The sequence below is a fragment of the Microchirus variegatus genome (assembly GCF_963457635.1).
Source record: "Microchirus variegatus genome assembly, chromosome: 9".
Lineage (NCBI taxonomy): Eukaryota > Metazoa > Chordata > Actinopteri > Pleuronectiformes > Soleidae > Microchirus > Microchirus variegatus.
In genome coordinates, this window is record NC_139810.1 from 17,859,090 (window position 1) to 17,881,040 (window position 21,951).

Sequence of the window (21,951 nt, forward strand, 5' to 3'; positions counted from 1 at the left end):
AGTTGCCTCTCTTTGTTTGGATGGTGATAATGCCCTTATTAATTTTTTGCACTGCCTTTATTGATGATGTGATTTGTGATAACTGATTAATAATTAGGAGAGTAAGAGGATTTGTTTTACATAGTGTTATTAATTTAGACGTGTTTCTAGGCAGCTCAAGAAAAACATGCTATACCCTTCAGTGACTATGATGTGAAATTAGAAAATTGTATTATATAAATTGTTGTAAATAGTGTATTTTGGTGTTTATAATGATATTTTTAAGTAATTTATTTTGTGTGTGTCAAAAATAAAATTGTATTTATTTAGTCACCGCTACACTGTTTCCATTCTCATTGAAAAAGTGCTTCATGTTGTTGCTTCACACACAAACAAAAACCTTTCCACAGGTAAAAAGGCATAATTATTCACTGACAATACTTCAGGTATTGAATCACAGCAGACACACATGCATGCATATTCTCTCACACACACACACACACACACACACACACACACACACACACACACACACACACACACACACACTCAAGTGCAATTAATGGTAAAAGAATCACTATTTGTGTGAAGGAGGAAGCCATCTTGGAATCCTAATTTAATAATCTGGGGTACAATATCCTGTTGAAGACACTCAGAAATGCTGAGTTCCGATTACAAATGGAGCACAGCATCAAGGAGAGGAGAGGGCCTTCATGTCATTTTAAGGCAACATGGTTTTACAGCAGCCTGAAAGAACTCAGGTTTTCTTTTTAAAGCAGGAGCTGACTGGACAAACAGCATCGTAAATTGGAAGTGTATCATTATTTCATTTAATTTCAAAATGTAATTGCTCTGCTTTTCTAATTTTGTAGCAGGTTGCAGCTGTTCGTCTTTGCTCGATTAATAATGACTTTAATCTCGTAATATTACAACATTTTTCTCATAATATTACAACGTATATATATATGTATATGTATGTGTATATAATATAATATTATGACTTTATTCTCATAAATGTATGACTTTATTCTCATAATGTTACAACTTTATTCTCACAATGTTACAACTTTATTCTCACAATGTTACGACTTTGTTTTTTTCCTTTTCAGTTTGGCCCTAATAATATTTCGGATGGGCGAAAAATTATTTCGCTGTTCAACACTTCTTCTTGTACGACGTTAGAGGGAATGGCTGCCTTGCCCCTGTGAGTCGGTCTTATCTTCGGAAATCTTCGGCTATCTTCGCCACCTCCGATCATGGATCCGAACCATACGTACAGCTAAGGTCACGTGACGGGTCTAAGTTGCTCCGCTGTATGAGCTCCGCTTTCTGCCCACGTTAGCTAAGACATATCTGTTGCGAGTAACCGCGCGATTCTATGATTTTAATGACCTCAAACTGATGAAAACAGATTGAGTTTATATCATAGTACTTCGACGGGCGCTGATCTTTTAGTCGTATAACACGGAGCCGTGCTTTTAGACATTTTTGGACGGTTTTGCTAGCTAGCTAGCTAGCTAAGGTTAGCCAACATCATAAACATGAACATAGACAACGTGAATCAGTCTGTCACAACTGGAGTGTCATCTACGACGTCTTCAACTTCAAGTAACTGTATCGCTAATGATAATGTCGCAACCAGCGTCAGCAGCATCCCTTCGATCACGAGTAATGGTAAGGTTATGGAACTTAGGTTCATGTTTTGCTAAACTGTTAGCTCAGTTCACAGTAGGAAAGTGTTTTTTTCATTAAAGGTGGATGAATGGGATCATTAAAAACGTAAAAATTGGTAAAATATTGCCGTTTAATTCAATAATCCTGCATTGAATGCTGTGTAAATTGTTAGAATATCCAGTTTGCATTCACATTGTTGAAGAGTGGTGTTGATTCAGCTGTGATCATTTTGAAGGATGTAGCTTGTGCTGTTGAGATGCATCAAACGGGGAGGTAATTGTAGTGTACCCTCTGTAATTTAACTTAAAATTAAAACGATTATTAAGTTAAGTTTTATTGCACTTTTCATGAAACAGGTTTACAACACCCCACTGATATAAAACAGAAATCATATAGTGTGTACAAATCCATACCAAGCTATTGCAAGAGACTGAATAATCAAACAAGCTACAACTGTAGCAAGAACAAGCAAACAAACAATGTCTGTCTATTATGCAATAGGATAAGCATTACCTGCATACATTATGTGATATAGTTCTACATCATCACACATTTAAGCTGTTATCAGGGACATGGTCCGGTTGAATTGAGACCAACGCTACACAGTTATGAGTTTAACTGACTATTGACATTCATGATGAAGATAGGTTTGCTAGGTATGTTATTTATATAAGTTGTTTTTACTTCATGTTCCTGATAAGGTTTTCATGCATCTTTGTGTGTGATAATTTGCATATACTTTTCACAAATGCTGCAATAGGTAAACATTTTTTTTCCCGCCTTGATAAAACCTCATTCCAATTACTTGTACCACAGCTTCTTCATCAGCGGCCATGGTGACACCATCAGCAGACACATCTGTCTCCAATGGCGTCTATGTTCCTGGTGGTATCACCAATGGAGACGTGAAACCTGCCATCTCCGCCACACCCCTGGCAGATTTCCTCATGCAGCTGGAAGAGTATACTCCAACAGTAAGTCCAGTGTTGTGATTGTATGGCACAGTCGCGCAGGAACACATTTTCAGAAACTGGAAACCCTGCATATGTTCACAGTGTTCTCCCCTTGTACCTACATGTTTTTGTCCTCACAGCCACAGTTACTAATAACACTCAGGATGCACGCTATTATCGGGTCAACATTGGTATCGGTAGATATAGGCTTTAACATGTGTTATCAGATATTGGCAAACACACCTAGATCTGCCAATATGGCTAATGACTACAACTAGGTCTGCAACTAACGACCGTTTTTTGTTTCATAATTGATTACTCCATTAATTATTTTCTTGATTAATCGAGAACTTATAATGTTGATTGTAAGAAGTCCATTATTGTGCATCCCTAGGTAATACCACAACATTCAATAAAATTCAGTCCTGAAAAATATGAAGCTAGATACTGTAGTCTGTTTTTGGCTTACCTGGTGAATTAAATTAATTACAGTACAAGTACTGCAGCACAATTCTGCTATATGATGCACTGCTGATTCAATTGCATCAGTGTAATGTATAAGTGGTCAATATTGTAAACATTTAATGAAAAATCATGACAAATGCATATCCCCTTCTTATATAATCTTCCTCTTCTTTGGGCTTCCCCCTTTAGGTGTTGCCACAGTGGATCCTCTCCCTCCATCTTTCTCTGTCACTGTTGTATAATAATTTCCATATATAAACTTCCTCTTTTTCCCCCTTTTCAGATTCCTGATGCAGTTACAGGGTACTACCTCAACCGTGCTGGCTTTGAGGCATCTGATCCAAGAATGTAAGTCCTGCCAGTGCTACCTGCTATTTTCAGTGAGCTGGTCTGCTCAATAGCCAATGGAGCTGAATGACACAAAACACAGTGCTGATCATAGCTGTCAATCTAAAAAATAAAAATCATAAAATCATAAAATTACAAAGCAAAAATCAGTACAAATGGAAGCTGATCAGCTGCAGATGAAAAACTTTAGAATTCTTATAAAAAAAACAAAAAAAAACAGTTGTAAGCCAACATGTAGTGTCTGTGGAGAAACTTTCCCTTTTCTCTTTCTTGAATTAACAATTTGGGAAATCTAAATTGATGCCACAGTTTGTAAGCTGACACGGTAGAATGGGGACTTGTTTGAGAAGGTGAGATAATAAAGTGAATCAGTTATTCATGACAGGGCTTCCTAACTTCAGTTGCACTGGTCTGCCTATAAAAGTTAGGTGCCCAAAATTTAGGAGCACCCACATTTTTCAATGGATTGCCAAAAGTGTAAGGGTTGCCTTTTTGTTATTTGTCATTTACATTAATTTATTTGAAGTGCTGAAATCACTGAGAAAGGTGTTGATTGCTTCTTATTTTTTTTCTTTTGTTGCTTCTGCACATATAACTGCATTGCTTTTGCTTGCGGTGCTAGTAAAAAAACAAATTTCTTATGGGTAAGTTCTGTGATGGTGTTGATATGTATCAATCTGCAGATTTAGGTGGTTATTGGGAAATCCTGGGCCTTTTGTAGTTTGTACAGGGCGTATACTGTGCTGAACACACACAGGGAGCAACATAAAGGAATATCTGAGCCAGTCAGAAGTGAATTTCTGCCCCTTCTCTGTCTTTGATTTATTTTGACCATGATGTCATGTGTGAGTTCAGGCATGTGCTCACAGGCTTTGCAGATAAATGTATAGGAAGATAAAAGTTCAAGGCAGACATGCGAAGAAAAGATTTTCGGTTGTTCGTGCAACTCTAGAGCCCTGAAATAAAGATTTAAAAAAGATTAATTGAAGAAAAAATTTCTCTTTTGCATTATTGCCACATATGAGGCTGTTCTCATATTCATATTCAGTTATTTGTAGAAAACTTCTCAATGTGCTAAATTAGCTTGAAAAAAGCTTTTTAATAAAGAAAAACCCACTTATTGTTCCTGTCTACAATGTCTGTCAAACATTTATCAGCCAGGTTTTTAATTTACTCTTATGAAGCGAAGAAATTGTTAATTATTTGAAATCATTTTGTAACCTTAGGTAGCATTGATACATTAATTATTGATTCCAAAGGGTTCACATAGTTTTCTTGTCTCTGTCACAGGCATGGATAAATGTAAAGTTTCAGAAAATGTGTTCCAACCTGTTTCTTTGCTCATACATGGGATTCTCTCAATGACCACAGCTGCTGTCCTTTTTTGTCTTTCTAGAATCCGCCTGATCTCCCTTGCCTCTCAGAAGTTTATCTCAGACATTGCAAATGATGCACTGCAATACTGTAAGATGAAAGGAACTGCCTCTGGAAGCTCAAGGAGTAAGACAAAGGTCAGTAATTCTACCTGCACTTTAATTGTAATACTTTGTGTTCTTGACAGACTGATTAATGGTGTTCTCATCTTTTAACTTCTCCTTATACAGGATAAGAAGTACACTCTGACTATGGAAGACCTGAGCCCTGCCCTCTCAGAATATGGTGTCAATGTGAAGAAACCATATTATTTCACGTAGACGTGTCTTTGAGGCTTTTTCTTTTGCTATGTTTATCTCCCTGCTGACCCACTAGCCTGTAACAACATCAAAAATGTTTTTTGTTGATTTATTTTTGAGTATGCTGCTTAAGAACAGCTTTGACAAATCTTTGTAGTCCCATTGCCATTTGTTATTTTTGAGGAGCCACCATTGTGTTATGGTAAATTGTAACATTACATTTTATTGTGGAAATAAAACCTTTGAAAAAATCTTGATCTCTCACTAATTTATTGATAATGATAATAAATAGTAATAATAATTATAATAATAAACTTAATTGTATAGCATCTATCCTGGCATAAATGCAGCTCTAGATACTTCACAAGAAGATGATAGTTAATAATGAATCAACATGCTTAAAAATGAAAGGATTAAGTTGATGTAAAACAAATACAAAAGTATAATAAACATTCAATGAATCCCACTCACACCCCAACACACATGCAGAGCCATCGCATGCACCTTACAATCCTGGATTATTACTTTGTTCTTGTTGTTTATGTTAAATTTTGTTGTATTTGCATTTAATTTAGCATTTTTATTAATATTTTACTTTCAGTGCAGTGTTGCTGTGTGGAGCACCCACAATTTTGTTGGACCCTAATGTGCAATGACAAAGTCTATTCTAATTCTAGTGCTAACAAGAAAGAAAGAACTAGGATAAATACATTTATCCTAAATTTGTGTGCCATAATGCTGGGCAGATGTTCAAGATTACACAAGTACTGTATATTTATATATATTTTTGTTCTTTTTGTAAGTTTTCTAAAAAGCTTTTAAATGGCTGAATTCATATAGATAATAAGCTCAATGTCAAAGCATGAATACTCTGCTTTATGATATACAGTACATTCACATTTTAAACTAAAATAAATTTATTTTTATTAACCAGTTAAATCTTACACATTGGTCCACCAGGTGGTGCCTTTGCGAGAGGAAGTCCATTTAGTTTCGCGATTTCACTGTTTTGTCCCCAACTGTGAGCCGTATAATGACTCTCAACTGAGCTTCCGTTGGTCTGAGCTGCGCAGATGCTGGATATTTGAATTTATCGCGTGGTGTCGTTAAAACTGTGTTTTTTAATTATTGTTGAGAAAGGGGAAACAGTTAAGATGTCTGTTCAAGCAACAAATCCCAACAACCCTATAGTTTTCTTCGACGTCACCATTGGAGGGCAGGTGAGTAGAGGAACTAGTTTAGTCACAGTGACTTATTAGCTTCCAGCTAACGTTGAGACACCGTCTCTACATCTCACCTAATTGTGTGAACCGCTGCTCAATTTGAACACTCACACCTGACATTTACCATTAAGAGTTTTACGTATCCCAAACGTTTACATTGTTTGTGAATTGTAGTGTGGGCGCTCTTCACGAAGCACTATATAGTTCTAGCTTTGCGGCTGTAACAAGTATATTTCCCCAGTGAGGGTCCAGTAAAGTCCAAATAAATCTGAAGTGCACGATTTTTATGGTTGCTATAGTTTGTGTATTTGCACATTTTGTACAGTTGAAGGTGAAATCATTGTAAAGTTGTACTAACTGCGCAGGGAAGATTAGGAGGTTCTGTTATGGTTAGGGTCAACAACAATAGTCGTACTTTTAAGTAAGATATATTTAAATTGTGTTATAATCCATTACAAAATTGTTCAATGTGCCACAATTCTTTGATTAGAGTAGAGAGCATTATGATGAAAGTAAATGGCTTGTAACAAAGAGATGGTCCTATTTATTTCAATGTGTAGTCTGTAATCCCTAGGGAGTCATTAAAAAATAAGCAATGGGCACGTTTAGGTGAACTAATGTATAGCTAAACACATAGATCTTAGTATACACTATTTAAAGAGGAGCAGACCATAAGAACGTGAAACAAGTGGCAGCCGAAATATTTAAAACACTTAAAAAAAAAATAAGGATAGATTAAGCTATAATAAAATGTTAAAAGTTCCAGAATGTTTCACCAATGAATGAATCCTCGTCGTCATCCCAACATACTTTATTTTATTCAATTTTTAAAATTCACTTTAAGTTTTAGGAATTGTTTATGAAATTATTATAATTAATTAATTTAATTATAAAATATAAACAAGATAGCAGCAGGAATAAAACGGGCTCTTCTAACCTGAGTCACACCATGTTCATAATAAATTGAAATGACTAAATGAGCAGCATGGGCAGTAAAAAGAAGTAATAAGAACATTCCTCTTTTATTATATGTGATATATGATTTTTCCTTTCCTTACATTACATAGATTACATTAAAAAATATATATATGTTAATAAATAGGCTTGACCCAAATAAGAAGGTCAGTATATAATGCAAACAGATCTAGTTCCTTTGTTTTTTGTTGTTGTCCCCTTTTTTTTTTTTTTAATTCTTCATACATCAGACTTGGCTTAATCCAGCATTATCACCAGGCGTGGTTGTATGTGCACTCAGAGAGAGCTGACCGATGCCAGGGCTTCAACACTTTGTCACCCGTGTTTTACATACTGGCACCTGACATTTTTACATTTCGATCCACTGTATCCAGAAGACTTTCTGTTTATGTATAGGTCTGTATCTGTATTTAAGCTTTACCTGCTTATAACCATTAAATACGGTACATTGGCTCACAAAATTCCACCCAATCTTTTAAAATGTCACTAAGATATACACATCTGTACTTGCCCACTATAGGAGATAAGAATGTCTTGAAAGTGTTATTCTGACCAGTTATTTTGTTTGGGTGATACCCATCACAAAACAAGTTCAGATTATCTGTCAAAAACTAGTCAGAAAGCTGCTAACAGAAGGTCAAATTTACAGTTAAACCAATGCCAATGAAAGCATAACCTCCTTGGTGGAGGTAACAAACCATAAAATGTATAGAGCTACAAGTAACGATTATCTTTCGTAGTTGATTAATCGCTTGGTTCATAAAATGTCATAAAATGTTAAAACAAGTTGACCAGTTTTTGTCAAACCACCTGGAAGTGACAATGTTCTCAATTGTCTTGTTTTCTCCACAAACCAAAATGATTCTGATGATACTGATTTCTCTCTTATGTGGGGCAAAGAAATTAAGAAAATATTCACATTTAAGAAGCTAAAATGATCAGAAATCTTGTTTTAATCATGAAAAAAAGCTTCAAACCGATGAATCACTTATCAAAATGGTTGACGATTAATTTAGTAATCGAATAATTGTTTCAGCTCTATAATACTTTACAGATTAGATACCGTGCCATGAATTGTTGTCTTGTCTGATGTGTTGTAGGCGGCTTATAATCTTAGGCCACGTCTGTGATATCTGTCTGTATTTACACTGAAACCTTCCAGCAGCTTGTTCTGTTTTGTGGTGGATGCTTAGAACGCTGTTGTATTTTAATTTCTCCTCGCAGTTCATATAAAGTTGATAAAGAGTACTGGTGAAAGTGAATAAGTGAAAACACAGGGTATATCAATACTGTAAACACTGTTTGCTGAAAGAAAAGGTGAAAGACTGTATTTTAGAATATTTTTTATTGTGAAACATTTGGAAAGCAACAGCAGTTTGGGGCAATCATAACATCAATTCCTGCAGTAAAAAAGCATCTATAAATAGGGCTGTGTGATAGACAAATACAACATTAATCTAGATAATGTTTTTTTTAGGAAATATTTACAAAAGTTTTCCACAATATTTTGCAGTTAAATTATTCATCAAATTACACTTGAAAGTCCATTCACAGTCTTCTCCATTTCTTGTTTACTTCTTGGTTTCAGATGGAACCTGTGAATACATGTGCTGATGAGAGATGTAGCTTTTCATTTCCAAGACTTGTTTACTCACATGAAGTCTTATTTGACTTCCCTGTATAATGAGTTTAATATTTGCTGTGGGCTGTAATGTAAATGATTACTGTTGAACCGTTGCCGTTACACATAGAACAGAGCGAGTCTCTTCTCTTTTGATGGGTTAAACACAGCTGTGGGGAGATGCTGCTGCCATGTTCCTTTGCTCAAATGCCAGTAAACGTGCCATAAGCACACATTGTCTGGTACACGGCTGTATGGCCCAAAGGACTTGCTCTTTACCCAGAACACCAGACCCATCAGTAAACTGTTGCTGCACTCAAGCAGGAGAAGGTTGACATTGATGTAGGCAGGTACTCCAAAGCCCAAGACCAGACAAACCACAGACATTATGAGATAAGGCGTCCAAAATGTACTAAAGCCCAGAGTTAAACTAAACCACAGAGGTGGCCGTGGCTTGATGGTGTCCTCCAGATAGTTGTCCTTACTGCTTTTTGTCTCTGTTGAAGGGGTTGAGGTGAACAAATCGCTCCTCTGGTTCTCTTGTTCTTCCCTCAGCACAGACAACCTGTCAGCCTCTGACACCCATCGGGGAATGTGTGAACAAAAGGGCAGCATTGTAAAAATAACAGTGATGAAAAGCCCCAAAACGAAGTAGGTAACAAACATCGACTCCTGTACTTCACAAACGGAGGCCTTTACTCCTGTTTTGTAAACATGTAACATCAGCTCTGCATTCGCAGAAGCAAAGGCGTAAAGAACAGCAAGTGTCCACACCAGCAGGGTCAACACCGCGTTCCTGAGGAATTTGCAGGTGACTCTCTTAATGCCAAAGCAGGTGTCTTCGGTGCAGTAGTCTAATAAACCAAGGCACATCATCGGCGCTGGCAGTGCTGCAAATGTTGCCGCGATATGAGCTAAAAAATAGCACACAGAAGACTTTTCAGCTCCAAGAAACCACAGAGCAGAGATACAAACTGCTATCACTAAGTCAGCCAGGACGATGGACAGGCTGCTCATGTTGAAAAATGAAGTAGAAATCTTCCGGCAACATAGGTAAAAGACTGCTGCATCCATTCCAAACTTAACGGCAATTAGTAACAGATAGTTTTCAGTTTTGTCTTCCTGACAGCCAGACCTCTCGTCCCACTGCTCAATAATCGCCAACATTTTCACAGCGTGGTTCGTGTCTGGTAATAATGGTAATCCAGTGGGCATTTTCTGCAACAGCACACAGTTCGGTGCCAAGGTGCGCCAGGAAAGGCTGTGGAGAAACAGATCATAAGAATAAACACACAGATGCATGTACAAAACATACAAAACAAGCCAGCAAAGTTCAATGGAAGACAAGCAGAAGTTACATTTTAATCAAATATTCAAATGATAGCTGTGATCCATTTAGCTTCCTCAGTTCTGCGTGTAAGTTGTCTCACTGTCCTTCCTAATTACTTGAACTGAACAAAGCCATGGATAACGGCTATGATTTTTCCTGCTAAAACATGTCAAAATGTGGTGATAAAGGCTCATAAACAGCCTTGGTTATGGTCAGTTTTATCATTTTTTTTAAATCAAATAATAATAAAGTCTACTCATCCACTGAAAATTATCTACTTTTAAAAATCCACCTATGATTATTTTATCATGTTTAAGATAACCAACATTGTTGTAAAGCATTCTTTGTTAATGCTTACGCATCTCGGGATCATGACCATGAATATAAATTTTACTTGTTAAAAAGGTTTTTAGTTTTTTTTTTTTTTGGCATGATGTATGTTTTACGGGAGAGTTTTTAGGTTGGTACGGTTGCTCCATATTTGTATTCTGTTTTCCCCAGCAAAAGGCAGAATATAGCCAAACACTGTCCACACAGCTCACTTCAACAAACAGCAACAGTGACTCTTGCATTGTCCACTGTTAGTACATTACTCTTGCAATTATACTTGATTCTCCATTTCTCTTCCCTGTCAAACACATTCACATTGATCTCAACTGCAGTTTCCAGAATTTGGTTCTTGAATATTTGTAATAATAATAATAATATTAATAATATGTGGTTTTAGGACTAAAAATTAAAACCCTGGCTTTCATCACATTTATCTGTTCTGACTTCCCTATTTAGAGCAACACGTTCCATGGCATTTTAGTAACATTAAAGCAGTCTCACATATTCTAGCAGTGTACACGCCATCTCAAATGTCCACATGCAGGTAAAACAGGTTCTGCCTTTGAAGCATGCAGCATTTATTCAACAATTTAAAGTGGTAGATTTAAATAAATGTGTGTCTTAAAGAAGCCTGTACCTTCTGTGATCAGGGGGATTGAAGTCCAGCAAGACTCGTCAGTCATCCAGAACTTAAGTCCACTAATGCAAGTGCGAGGCCTTATGTACTTTCAGCAAGTCTTGTTCGTGCAGACTGCTGTCAGGTGGATCTGTCCTGTTTATGACTCCACCTTTTCGAAATGCAAACAACTGACAGGACACGCCTCTGTTGTCTTCAAGGAAACGTGTTTGCAATCCCTACCACGTGAAGCCCCAGAGATAGAAACTCACTTCCTTTTAACGGTGCTGTTTGGTCGACACCACACCCTGACCGGTTTGGTTTGTTGTCACTCTTCTGCTATACAATGACACTAGAATCCCAGAGAACGGTATCACGTTCTGGATGCTGAAGGACTGAGGTTACGTCCTAGATATATTTGCACATGGCTATTATGATAACAGCTTCTACTGTATACTAGTATGGAAAGTTATACCATAGTGATAAGTCTAACATGATGAAATAAAAATTAAGAGGGTTAAAAGTGTAACACACTTCACTCTAACAACCAATGTGTCCTCTAATATTAAATGTCCTTTGATAAAGGTTGATCTTTGATCAATAAGTCACCAATTGTTGATGCTTTTTTTTTTTCATGTGTGCAAATGTTTGCCCTCTAATAAACGTCCTGGGTGTAGTAGATGGCAGTTATGTCTGGACTTTGTACTCATTCACATGAAAGTCAAGAGAAAACACTTGGCTATAGTCTATATCTGCAGATAACACCCTTTCTGTTTGATCATTCCAGCATCACAAGATGACTATTTCAACTGCATACTTTCTTCAAAATATAGTCCTGATAAAATACTACTTTATAAGTGTCTCAAATTAAAGGCGGTCTTACCTGTCATTGACTTCTTGGGACATCAAACCCTCAGCACATAAAATGTTCTTTGCTGTTTGTTTGTTCCATGGCAGCAGCTTCTCTTTGTCACCGTACGACTATATCGGACTCTTCGACGTAAAAAAAAACAGGAGCTCTATTGGCCGCGTGTTTGACAGTGAGTTGTCTGTGTGGAGTGAAGGGACAGTTGTGCAGTGATGTCATGTTCTCTTTACAACACCAGCTCATTGTTTCTTAGCACACAGACACACTTTCTTTTAACTGTTGGTCACTTACACCCCCCCTGGGTTGTGGGAAGCTTGTGCGTGCAGAGGCTGCACATACACACACACACACACACACACACACACGTTTGCGCTTCATTCATAGTGAGGACCCTCATAGACATACTGCATTCCCTAGCCCCTTACCCTAGCCTTAACCATCACAACTAAGTGCCTAACCCTCACCCTAAAACCAGGTCTTAACCCCCAAAAAGCCCTTTTTGATGTGACGATCAGCCAAATTGTCTTCGCTCTGTATAGTTTATATGATGTGACACATGCACAGGGATTAAATGTGTAATGGTGTTTTACATCACACTTGTATTATCTCTCCATTTCCATATTTCTATTATGTATGCTTTGACCACTGAGAAATTATGCCAGAAGTGGGTCAAAGTGTCTCTTATCTAGGGCTGGGCCGATATATATAAAATGTATCATTATCGAAATTTACGGCGATAATCGGGGTCATTTTGCCGTTATTGATACATTCGATAATTTAAAGAAAACAATATAAAAGTTGTTTTTGGCTGTGTGTGTAGGTAGGCAGGCTGCCTGTGTGTTCATGTCCCTTTAAGACACTCGGACACTTATATCAGGCAAATGGTAAATTATGCAAATTAGGCGATGACGTCATTTAGCAACTTCAAACTTATCGTTCATTTATCGTTATCGTGGTGAGCTGCTCAATATATCGTGATATTGACTTGGGGCCATATCGCCCAGCCCTACACTTATCGTTGAAATAGAATGTGACATACACAAATCTCTTCTAACACATGGTGTGCCATGTAATATTCAATCAAGCATGATTTTTTTACAGAAAGCAAGGTCCTAACCTCATAAAAGCTTTATTATAAGACTTAGACCCCACACATTTTTATTTGAATGGGATGATGTTACGCCTTTGGGAAAAAATGAGCACTGTACACAAATTCAGAAGTAGAACGGAAGAGAGATTGGAATAATAGTCATGATCAATCGATGACTTAATTTATTTCAACTATTTCGATGATTGATTCATCCATTGATTCATTCGTCCAGTTGGATGCTGTGTAGTCAGGGTCCTAATGACCTCCAACAGCAATCTATTTGTTGTATTATTTTTTTTGTTTATTAACTGTTGAAACATTAACTGTTTCTTGTTGTGTGTGTTTGTCAGGATGTCGGGCGGATGAAGATTGAGTTGTTTGCTGATGTGGTTCCAAAGACAGCAGAGAATTTCAGGTGAGGTGATGTATCAGTGTATCTAAGTGTGTATCTTACACTGATCACATGCTCTGTTTGTTTTTTTTAACCCTGCGTTCATGTGTAACATGATATTATTGGATTATTTGTAACTGTTTCATCATCTCTTACAGGCAATTCTGCACTGGAGAGTTCAGGTAAGGCAATGAAATACAGAAACGCTGCACTACAGTAAATGTGCACATTCATACAGTGTCTATACATCCCAACATTTGCCAGCAACCTGATAAAAAAATGTTGATTAATGAAGACGGGGAACCTTTAACCTTTAAGTTAAGTTTAACCAGATCTCAAAAGAATTCATGTGTACATATCAAAGAACCAGGGGCTTACGTCACTGCAGTCTCTCTGGTTTCTCTTCTGGTTTCACTGAGCCTAACATCTCTTTTCCTGAATAACTGGTTCTCACAGAGGTGATTGTTAACTGACTCCGGTTTCTCTCCCTGGCCGTGTATACAAAGATGTGTCACACCTGCATGTACAGATGTCACTATAGTGACAGAAGGTGTAGAAAATCAATATTATTCAATTGATTATTGATAAAACATTCCGCACCTTTTTAATAATATATTTTTCGCTTTATTGTAAATGATTTTCTTAATTTTCAGGATGATTACTGTGTTGTGAACAGATTTTCATCTTCTGAAGTTTTTCTTTCCACTTCAGCCTCAACAGAATATTCAAGTTTTGCTTTTCCTTTGTCCATATTTAGTTTTTGATTGTTGTGCATTAGTTATTTTTACTCATCAGTATTCAGTATCTTTGTGATTGTCATAGTCATTTTAGTATTGTTATTGTCTGTTTTACTGTGATGGAAAAATAAGTAAATTGGATTTTTGTAAATATTAGCATTTTTCACAAAGCAAACAACACCTTAAGAAGCAAATAAAATATCCATGTAATTATTCCAAAAATATTGTATTTTACTGTTTGAAAATACACTTACATTTGTTCTTTGCGCTGTGTTTTTTTGTTTGCGGGCGAGCCTCAGGAAGCTGCCTGCTGATTGGCTACTGAATTTTGGAGCGACAGCTCAAAATACCACAGCGCAAAGAGCAAGTGAGGGAGGGATTGTTTGAAGTTTCATTTCAAACAATAAAATATAATATTTTTGAATAATTACTATTTTATTTGCTTCCTATTCTTATTTGTTGTTTGAAAATATTGACAAAATTTTGTTGTATGCAATGTCCCTGTCACATAAAAGCACTCGGAGAGCGCAGACCTCCGCCAAGGCAGCTCAGCTCCCCACAAAATAGCGATAAAAATACTGATAGTGTCTACAGATCGCTTGTTCCTGGTCCCATTGTGGGCATTTCCTGAAAATTTCATCCAAATCCGTCCGCGACTTTTCGATGTGTTATGTTGCTAACAGACAAACAAACTCTGGCGAAAACATATACCCCCTGGTGGAGGTCAATAATAATAATACAAATTATACTCTGCTTTAGGAAGCACAAAACCTCAACTATGACTGGGCATTTGTAGAGAAAGCCAAAGAATGCTTTTATCCCACAATGTGCTGTCAACTGTTAAACATGGTTAGATCTGCACTCATGCTGATAAATGCACTGCACGCTTAATAACCATCGGAGGACACATTTCAACATGAGCAGGTTCCCTGTATGTATACAGAGTGTGTGTGCGTGTAAACTGTGAACCACACACAATGTTCACTGACACCTCTGACAGCTACAGTGCACAGTAACAGGATACCTTCATAAATAATGATGCTGCCTGTCCAAAATGTAGGCATCGACTGTCAAAATATCACAAAGCCTACTTGGTGAGAGGTGATCGTGTGTAACACTATACTGTGTATTGTCTTTACTGCTAACATTGTTTTGTCCTGTCTCAAACCTCTGCACCTTCAGGAAGGATGGAGTTCCTATTGGATTCAAAGGCTGCACATTCCACAGGTTCACACTTTGTTTTGTATATTGTCCTCCAAATGTTGGAAGTATATAAATTCGAATAGTGTGGTTCTGAATCAGACGAGTTACACCCAGGTTGGACCGCTATGTTGTTCCATCTTGAGGTCTGTATAATGCACGTGTACCAACTGAAGATGGAATTCTATACTACTATACCCTGAGGCCATGTCAAACAACCTTGTCAAAAGTATCTGTGTATTTGATAATGGATATGCACAACCTACATACACACACTGACATGAAATGTGGGTGAAAATGCACAATATTAAATATAAAACACACAAAAAGAAAACACAAATACCACAAACAGCCAGTTCCCTGTACACAGCTGATTAAAACATTACAAGAACATGCACAAAGATAAAGTAAAAATAAATTTAAAGTGCAGCGATGCATCGCTTTTTAAGAATAAGTCAGTTCTGAGGTCGAGGAAGAAAAAACAGCCTGAGTGATATAACCTGTGAGCGGGATAACCGGACCACAGGCGGTCCACAGTCCATACAACCCATAAGACATTAAAATAATAAGCATGTATCAGTTTGTGATTAGGCTGCTTTTCCCTCTAAATATGAACATGAAAACATATCATTTAACCCGTTCTTAAAGCTGAGGGGGCGAGGCCGACTTCCACTCCTTTAAAATAACACGTCTAGGAACCACCATGCCAAATCTGAGAGCATGTTGTAAAGCAGGAATAGCTGGAGCAACCAATAATGGCTCGATGGCAATTGGGATCTTATTCTCTAGTATAAATGATGCAATGGAGGCAGAAGATATTGGCCCAGAAAGGTGAGCTGAAAAAAATGTCTTAAAATTCTTAAACAAGCATCGACTTTGGTCTACATTAACGTTGGCCAGAAACATCACTGATAGGATACATAGTTTGTAGTGAAAAATATTTTCAACAAGCTCCCCTCTTGTGGCACATTAAGAAAATAAATCACAAGGACTAGATGTTGTGCTGAGCGAGACAGGATTTTCAAGTCACCCACATGAAATAATATGAACGTTTTTCTCCATTCACGATTATCACGATAATCAAAATTTACCACAATTAACTTATTGTTAGTGTTTCATTTACCACGATGTGTGATAATATCGTATATATTCTCCTGTCACTAGTTCTGAACGGTTATGTCTCCAAAGGTCTTTTTGTGTAACCGTTCCATTCAGCAGAGATCCATTTACTGATATATTGTCAATTGTGTGTTGGCAGGGTGATCAAAGACTTTATGATACAAGGAGGGGACTTTGTGAATGTAAGTACATGCACCTCGGTCTTATCTGCTGTCTGGTGTAGTGAGTCCTGTTGCATGTTTGCTCTGTGTATTTCATTGTATGTGTAGCTTTGATTAGGGCAAAGGTAAATGTATCTTGCAGAACGTGCATCAGCACGGCAACAGATGATGATGTGGTTATGAGAGAAATTAACACACAGTTTATTGAGTAAATGTTTTTGCAGGGTCTGTTTCTTAAGTTATTAATGCATAATTTGCATAATTTTGTAGATGTGTTAAATGGCATAACACATCTACATAATCTGGCATAATCTGTGTTAAATGGCACAGATTAACAACGTCAGAAAGGAAGTAAGTATAGGCTGATGCCAAGAAGTAAATTTTTCATGAGGTTTGAAGAACAAAAGGCGAAGGTGTGACAAATTTACCACTGAGATATTAATGATCTCTCCCTCTTAGTAGCAGCAAAGTTACTGTCTGTATTAACGTCATCTTCATTCTGGCTAGCAGACCTGGCTTTCCACACCCTGTATTCAAATAAATACAGAACAAAATGACGTTTGTTCTGTATTTATTTGATTTAAAATTATGGATGATCATATGAATTATGATGATATCTAGTTATACCGATATAGTCATTTTAGACCATTGATGAACGTATGAAGCTGTTAACAACACATTTGTGCGGAGTCGAAATTTTCCAATTGTGTCACAAATATTTTGTTCTCCCAAAAAGAAAAAAAGAAACATCCCAAACATGACTCGGCTAAAATGCTGTTGCTGATTTTTATTTACGTTTTTAGAGCAAATAATGAAGCATGCCATATATGTAGGGTTTTTGGATTGTATCGGATTTTACTTTTTTATCTGTCAAATATCTATTTTGACCAATACTGACTGATCCTGATAAGGAGTCAGACAGTGAATCAAAGGAAATAATTTGCCATTTGGTGTTAATGTTGTGTCAATAGCTTCATATGGACACTGGATTAGTGTAAAATCCCAGCTGCAATATATATGTTCAATCCTGTTTATACTGTAAATAATATTTCACCTTTTTTATAGTCTTATTGTTAACATTTTTCTATATTGTACTTTCACATATGTGGAAATGCATGTTTATTATTTATTACCTATATCTTTACTGTCTTTGCTGCTGTGACAATGTAAATGTGCCCACTGCAGAACTAATACAGGACCGTCTTATCTTATCTTCTGTCTCATGTAACGACTTTGATCCATGAACAATATGTCACATATAAGCTGCGTAGGCTCTTGTCCGTGGTGCGTGGGTAAAAGTATCATTCTGCAGTCCCGATGTGTTTTTGTTTTTTTTAATTTATTTTGCAGTTTTTCATTAACAAGCATACAATTCATAGACAAAAAACCCCAAAAAGAATTAACTATCCAATACAACCAGTGTTGAGATCTTGTATCTCAGTTTCCCTAAAGGTAGAGACCCGATATGTTTTAAGACTTTTATTTTAACAGAATGAAGTAAAACCTCCACCTCACCCTCAATGTAAAACTGGCAAAGAAATGAACTGACTTTAGTTGGACATTTGACTGTTTTTTTTCTGACTGTATCCTATTTCCAGTTTATTCTACATGAATGGTAGCATATCACCGTGGTTTGTGAATGTTTTTCTTGCTGTTGTGAATTAATGACAGGACTGTGAAAGCCTCTGTTAGATGTAGAAAAAGAGTTTAGCTTCCATCTCTCTGCGTTTACAGAGGAACCATGCAACGTATTCAACACTGTAATATCAATAATGATTTTTTTCATTGTATTTTATTAACTATGACATTTAATTATTAATTATTAATATATTATTAGTATAATAATTAACTGCTCAACTGTTATTGGCACACTATCTGATTGAGAATCTTTAACTTGTAACAAATCCTGTGATGTTTGACAAACTGCAGTTGCACTGCAGAGAAAGAAAGTACTTTGGCGTGTCCCCCTCTGCTGGGCGTGTCGTGAATTACACCATTTCAAAAGCCTCTATTCTAAGCCCCTGTCATGTGTACTGTTTGTGTTTGTTAAAGGGTGATGGCACTGGTATCTGCAGCATCTACAGAGGTCCATTTGCAGATGAAAACTTCAGAATGAAGCACTGTGCTCCTGGTCTTCTCTCCATGGTACGTGTGTCGATGAATCCACTGATGACAGGAAGCTACACTCAACAAAAATATAAACGCTCAAAGAAAAACTTTGTTCTCGTTATGTGAAACAGAAAACAGAGTAACTATCAGAAAGTAACATTACAACTTTATCAATAAAGTGGCTTTAATTTGCGAGCATTAGGATCAATTTCAAAACAAAAGTCCTGGAGTAATGGCAGGAAGAACACAATGGGGGTCGATGATCCAAGTTCACTAACTTCAATAACGTGTGTGTCCACCATAAGCCTCACGCAGAGCGGTACACCGGCGATGCATGGACATCACCAGGTTGTCGATCGTGGCCTGGAATGATCGTGGAATGATGCACATTCAGTTGTGTTGCCACAGCTGTAACGCTCAACCCAGCACTCAGCATGCCAATGGCTCGCTCCCTCATGATTTGTGACATCTGTGGCATATTGACAAGTGACAAAAGTCCACATTTTGGTGTGCCCTTTTATTGACCAGACCATAAGGAGTGTCTGTGTACTGTTCACGCATATTGAACACCACTCTGCCATGCTCCATGACTCTCGTGAGTTGAACTACTCAGTGGCCAAGTGACAGTAGTGGACTACTGGGTTTGAGCAAAACAAATCATTCCATAAACAAATGCATCAAGAATCCGAGCAAATGTCACGACATTCTGTTTTTGTTCACCATTTCAATATTTATATTTTTGTTGAGTATACTTTAACCAAATCAAGACGGGTGGTTTCCTTCATCTGTATCCTGTATTATACTGTAGGAATTAAAAAGCGAATTGGAACGTGATTAATCCATTCAAAGTGAACTGATCCTTATCAGTTGATTGATGCGTTCAAATCGAATTAAACCTGACATTAATATGTTAAATACTGTCTTAATTGTTTTCTCTTCCCACATAATGCTTCACAGGCAAACAGTGGTCCAGGAACGAATGGTTGTCAGTTTTTCATCACCTGCACTAAATGTGACTGGTTAGACGGGAAGCATGTTGTTTTTGGTGAGTGCATTCAATTTCCTTTAAACTTTTATTTTAGTTTTCTTTTTAAGGTTTTTTGTCAGAATTTTAATTGTCTCAATTACAACCGTTTCAGGAAAAGTGGTTGACGGTTTGCTGATCATGAGGAAGATTGAGGTAAAGAAAAATAATTCACATTTATATCAATATATTGATTTAAATAATTCAAATGTATCTGTCTCCATTGTCTGTGAAGGTTCACTCTTCAGTAAATTGATATGTGGTGTTTTTTCTATTTGAATTGTCATATTTCTACTAGTGTACGACTGTAGCAGTGTATTGATTCATTGTCTTTAATTTTTTTTCACTCATCCCCCAAATCAAAGTCAGAATATGACGTATGAGATTTTAAAACTTGTGTCACAGATATGTTAAAGCAGACGTATGCCAACTTCGGCTGAAATCCCTCTGGTGTTGCTGTAAAGCTGAAAATGTGTTTTCCTCTTCCTCTTAACAGAACGCCCCCACGGGTCCCAACAACAAGCCCAAACTCCCTATACTCATTGCACAGTGTGGAGAGATGTGATCAGCAGTGTCAAAACATCAGTTTGTAGTTTAAACGGCAAATATCAACATGCACATTGAAGGACATTCTAAAATTCTGTTTGCAATTTTCACAATTTTAAAAAAAATATTTTGTAAACTAAATCCCAGAAGACTGACGTATAAGGCTGGTGCTGGCAAGATGTAATTGTTTGGAATATGGATTAGGAGTCAGTCAAACTAAATGTTTAGCAGAGTGATACACGGTCTGTGTGTCATTTACCAATAAATTGTTTTACTGTTTTGTAAACGTTTGGAGACTAACTCATTATTTTAAAGCGTTAATACTTGTAAATAATATTGTTAAATGTAATATAAATTATGAATGACTTTGACATTAAGCTTACGACACTCACAATAATCTTTTAATACTGCCAATTTTACATTTTATTCCAAAATGAACAATAGCAGCTTTGAACATATTATTATATCATTTTTATTTATTCAGGACTACATTAAGGCTTTTCACTGAATGTGTATGTGAGCAGACGCATGCCTTTGAAATCTTAGGAACATTGTGTTCCCAGTGTGATTTTTTTTTTTTTTTTTTTCTCTCTCTAAAGCTTGCAATGGCATTTGTTTTAGTCAGGTATCGAGCAGAGATGCATCACTGCAGTGATAGTGGGTAATAATCCATTTTAACCTGGCTAGAATGATGCATAGGAGCAAAAAGATTCATCGTGTAAGCCAAGAGCGTCCTTAAAGGCACTCGCTCCGCTGCCAAGCCATCCTCTGCTGAACTTATGGTTACCTCTTCTCATCCCAGCCATCCATACAAATTCAGGCCTTCGGAGCCCCTCCCCCATCCACGCTCTCGCTCTTCTGCCTTGGACCATGTTCCCTCCTTGGCACAAAAGAATCCATTCAGATGTAGACTCTGTTCTTATGGAGGCAGGAAGAAGGTTGTTTTTTCTTTTTTCTTTTTTTGGTGGGGGGGGGGGTCTTCGTGGGGAACATTTCTGGGGTCAAAGCTAAAGCCCATCTTTGTGTGGGAGAATAGGGCTTGGCCATTAACACTGAGTTCTTCACACATCAGCCTGTGCTCGTAAACAGTGCCAGTGAAGCATTAACATGACAATGGGAGGGGGCTGCGGCGCAGTCCTCGCTCTCAGTCTGGCTCTGTCTGCTCTGTACTGGAAGTGAAGTTTCTAAATTCACTCAAGATAAGGACATCATGGAACTAGTTTATCATCCGGGACAATAGGAGTGGATTATATCACGATTCAGTGTCCCAATTTGAGCCTAATTCAAATATAAAAGGGATATTTTTGTTTAAAAAATAAAATAAAAAATAATACAAATTCCATGATATGTATTAATATCATAGAATTGACAGAACTTGATAATTCCACCAGGGAATCCTGAATAATTACAGGATGCAAACGAATATCAGGCATTTGAACAAAAATGCTGCAGTTCACTCTGTGTCCTCAGATCACCTTTGTCTGAACCATACCATTTTTGATTTGGACCAATAATATCG

General features: G+C 37.1%; 3 protein-coding genes across 3 annotated transcripts; 2 read left to right on the forward strand and 1 right to left on the reverse strand.

Moving 5' to 3' along the window:
• Positions 1-1,298: 1,298 nt before the first annotated feature.
• Positions 1,299-5,336, forward strand: taf10 (TAF10 RNA polymerase II, TATA box binding protein (TBP)-associated factor). The gene is made up of 5 exons (XM_083895177.1): positions 1,299-1,653; positions 2,470-2,627; positions 3,355-3,419; positions 4,816-4,930; positions 5,024-5,336. Exons 1-5 carry the CDS (start codon positions 1,521-1,523, stop codon positions 5,111-5,113), a joined length of 561 nt encoding a protein of 186 aa, XP_083751303.1. The 5' UTR covers positions 1,299-1,520; the 3' UTR covers positions 5,114-5,336.
• Positions 5,337-6,205: 869 nt separating this feature from the next.
• On the forward strand, positions 6,206-20,566 carry ppih (peptidylprolyl isomerase H (cyclophilin H)). The gene is made up of 9 exons (XM_083895244.1): positions 6,206-6,312; positions 13,496-13,560; positions 13,695-13,718; positions 15,456-15,500; positions 16,732-16,774; positions 18,806-18,898; positions 19,820-19,907; positions 20,002-20,042; positions 20,383-20,566. Exons 1-9 carry the CDS (start codon positions 6,247-6,249, stop codon positions 20,449-20,451), a joined length of 534 nt encoding a protein of 177 aa, XP_083751370.1. The 5' UTR covers positions 6,206-6,246; the 3' UTR covers positions 20,452-20,566.
• Positions 9,032-10,078, reverse strand: LOC310931706 (uncharacterized protein; the record flags this gene model as incomplete). The annotated part of the gene is made up of 1 exon (XM_083894937.1): positions 9,032-10,078. One exon carries the CDS (start codon positions 10,076-10,078, stop codon positions 9,032-9,034), a length of 1,047 nt encoding a protein of 348 aa, XP_083751063.1.
• Positions 20,567-21,951: the final 1,385 nt, after the last annotated feature.

Bases quoted from the DNA above. Each gene is read 5' to 3' on its own strand.
- taf10 (XM_083895177.1), top strand. From the start codon at position 1,521: ATGAACATAGACAACGTGAATCAGTCTGTCACAACTGGAGTGTCATCT. The intron at 1,654-2,469 runs GTAAGGTTATGG...CTTGTACCACAG, and splicing joins CCCTTCGATCACGAGTAATG to CTTCTTCATCAGCGGCCATG. The intron at 4,931-5,023 runs GTCAGTAATTCT...CTCCTTATACAG, and splicing joins GCTCAAGGAGTAAGACAAAG to GATAAGAAGTACACTCTGAC.
- ppih (XM_083895244.1), top strand. From the start codon at position 6,247: ATGTCTGTTCAAGCAACAAATCCCAACAACCCTATAGTTTTCTTCGAC. The intron at 19,908-20,001 runs GTGAGTGCATTC...CAACCGTTTCAG, and splicing joins CGGGAAGCATGTTGTTTTTG to GAAAAGTGGTTGACGGTTTG. The intron at 20,043-20,382 runs GTAAAGAAAAAT...TCCTCTTAACAG, and splicing joins TGATCATGAGGAAGATTGAG to AACGCCCCCACGGGTCCCAA.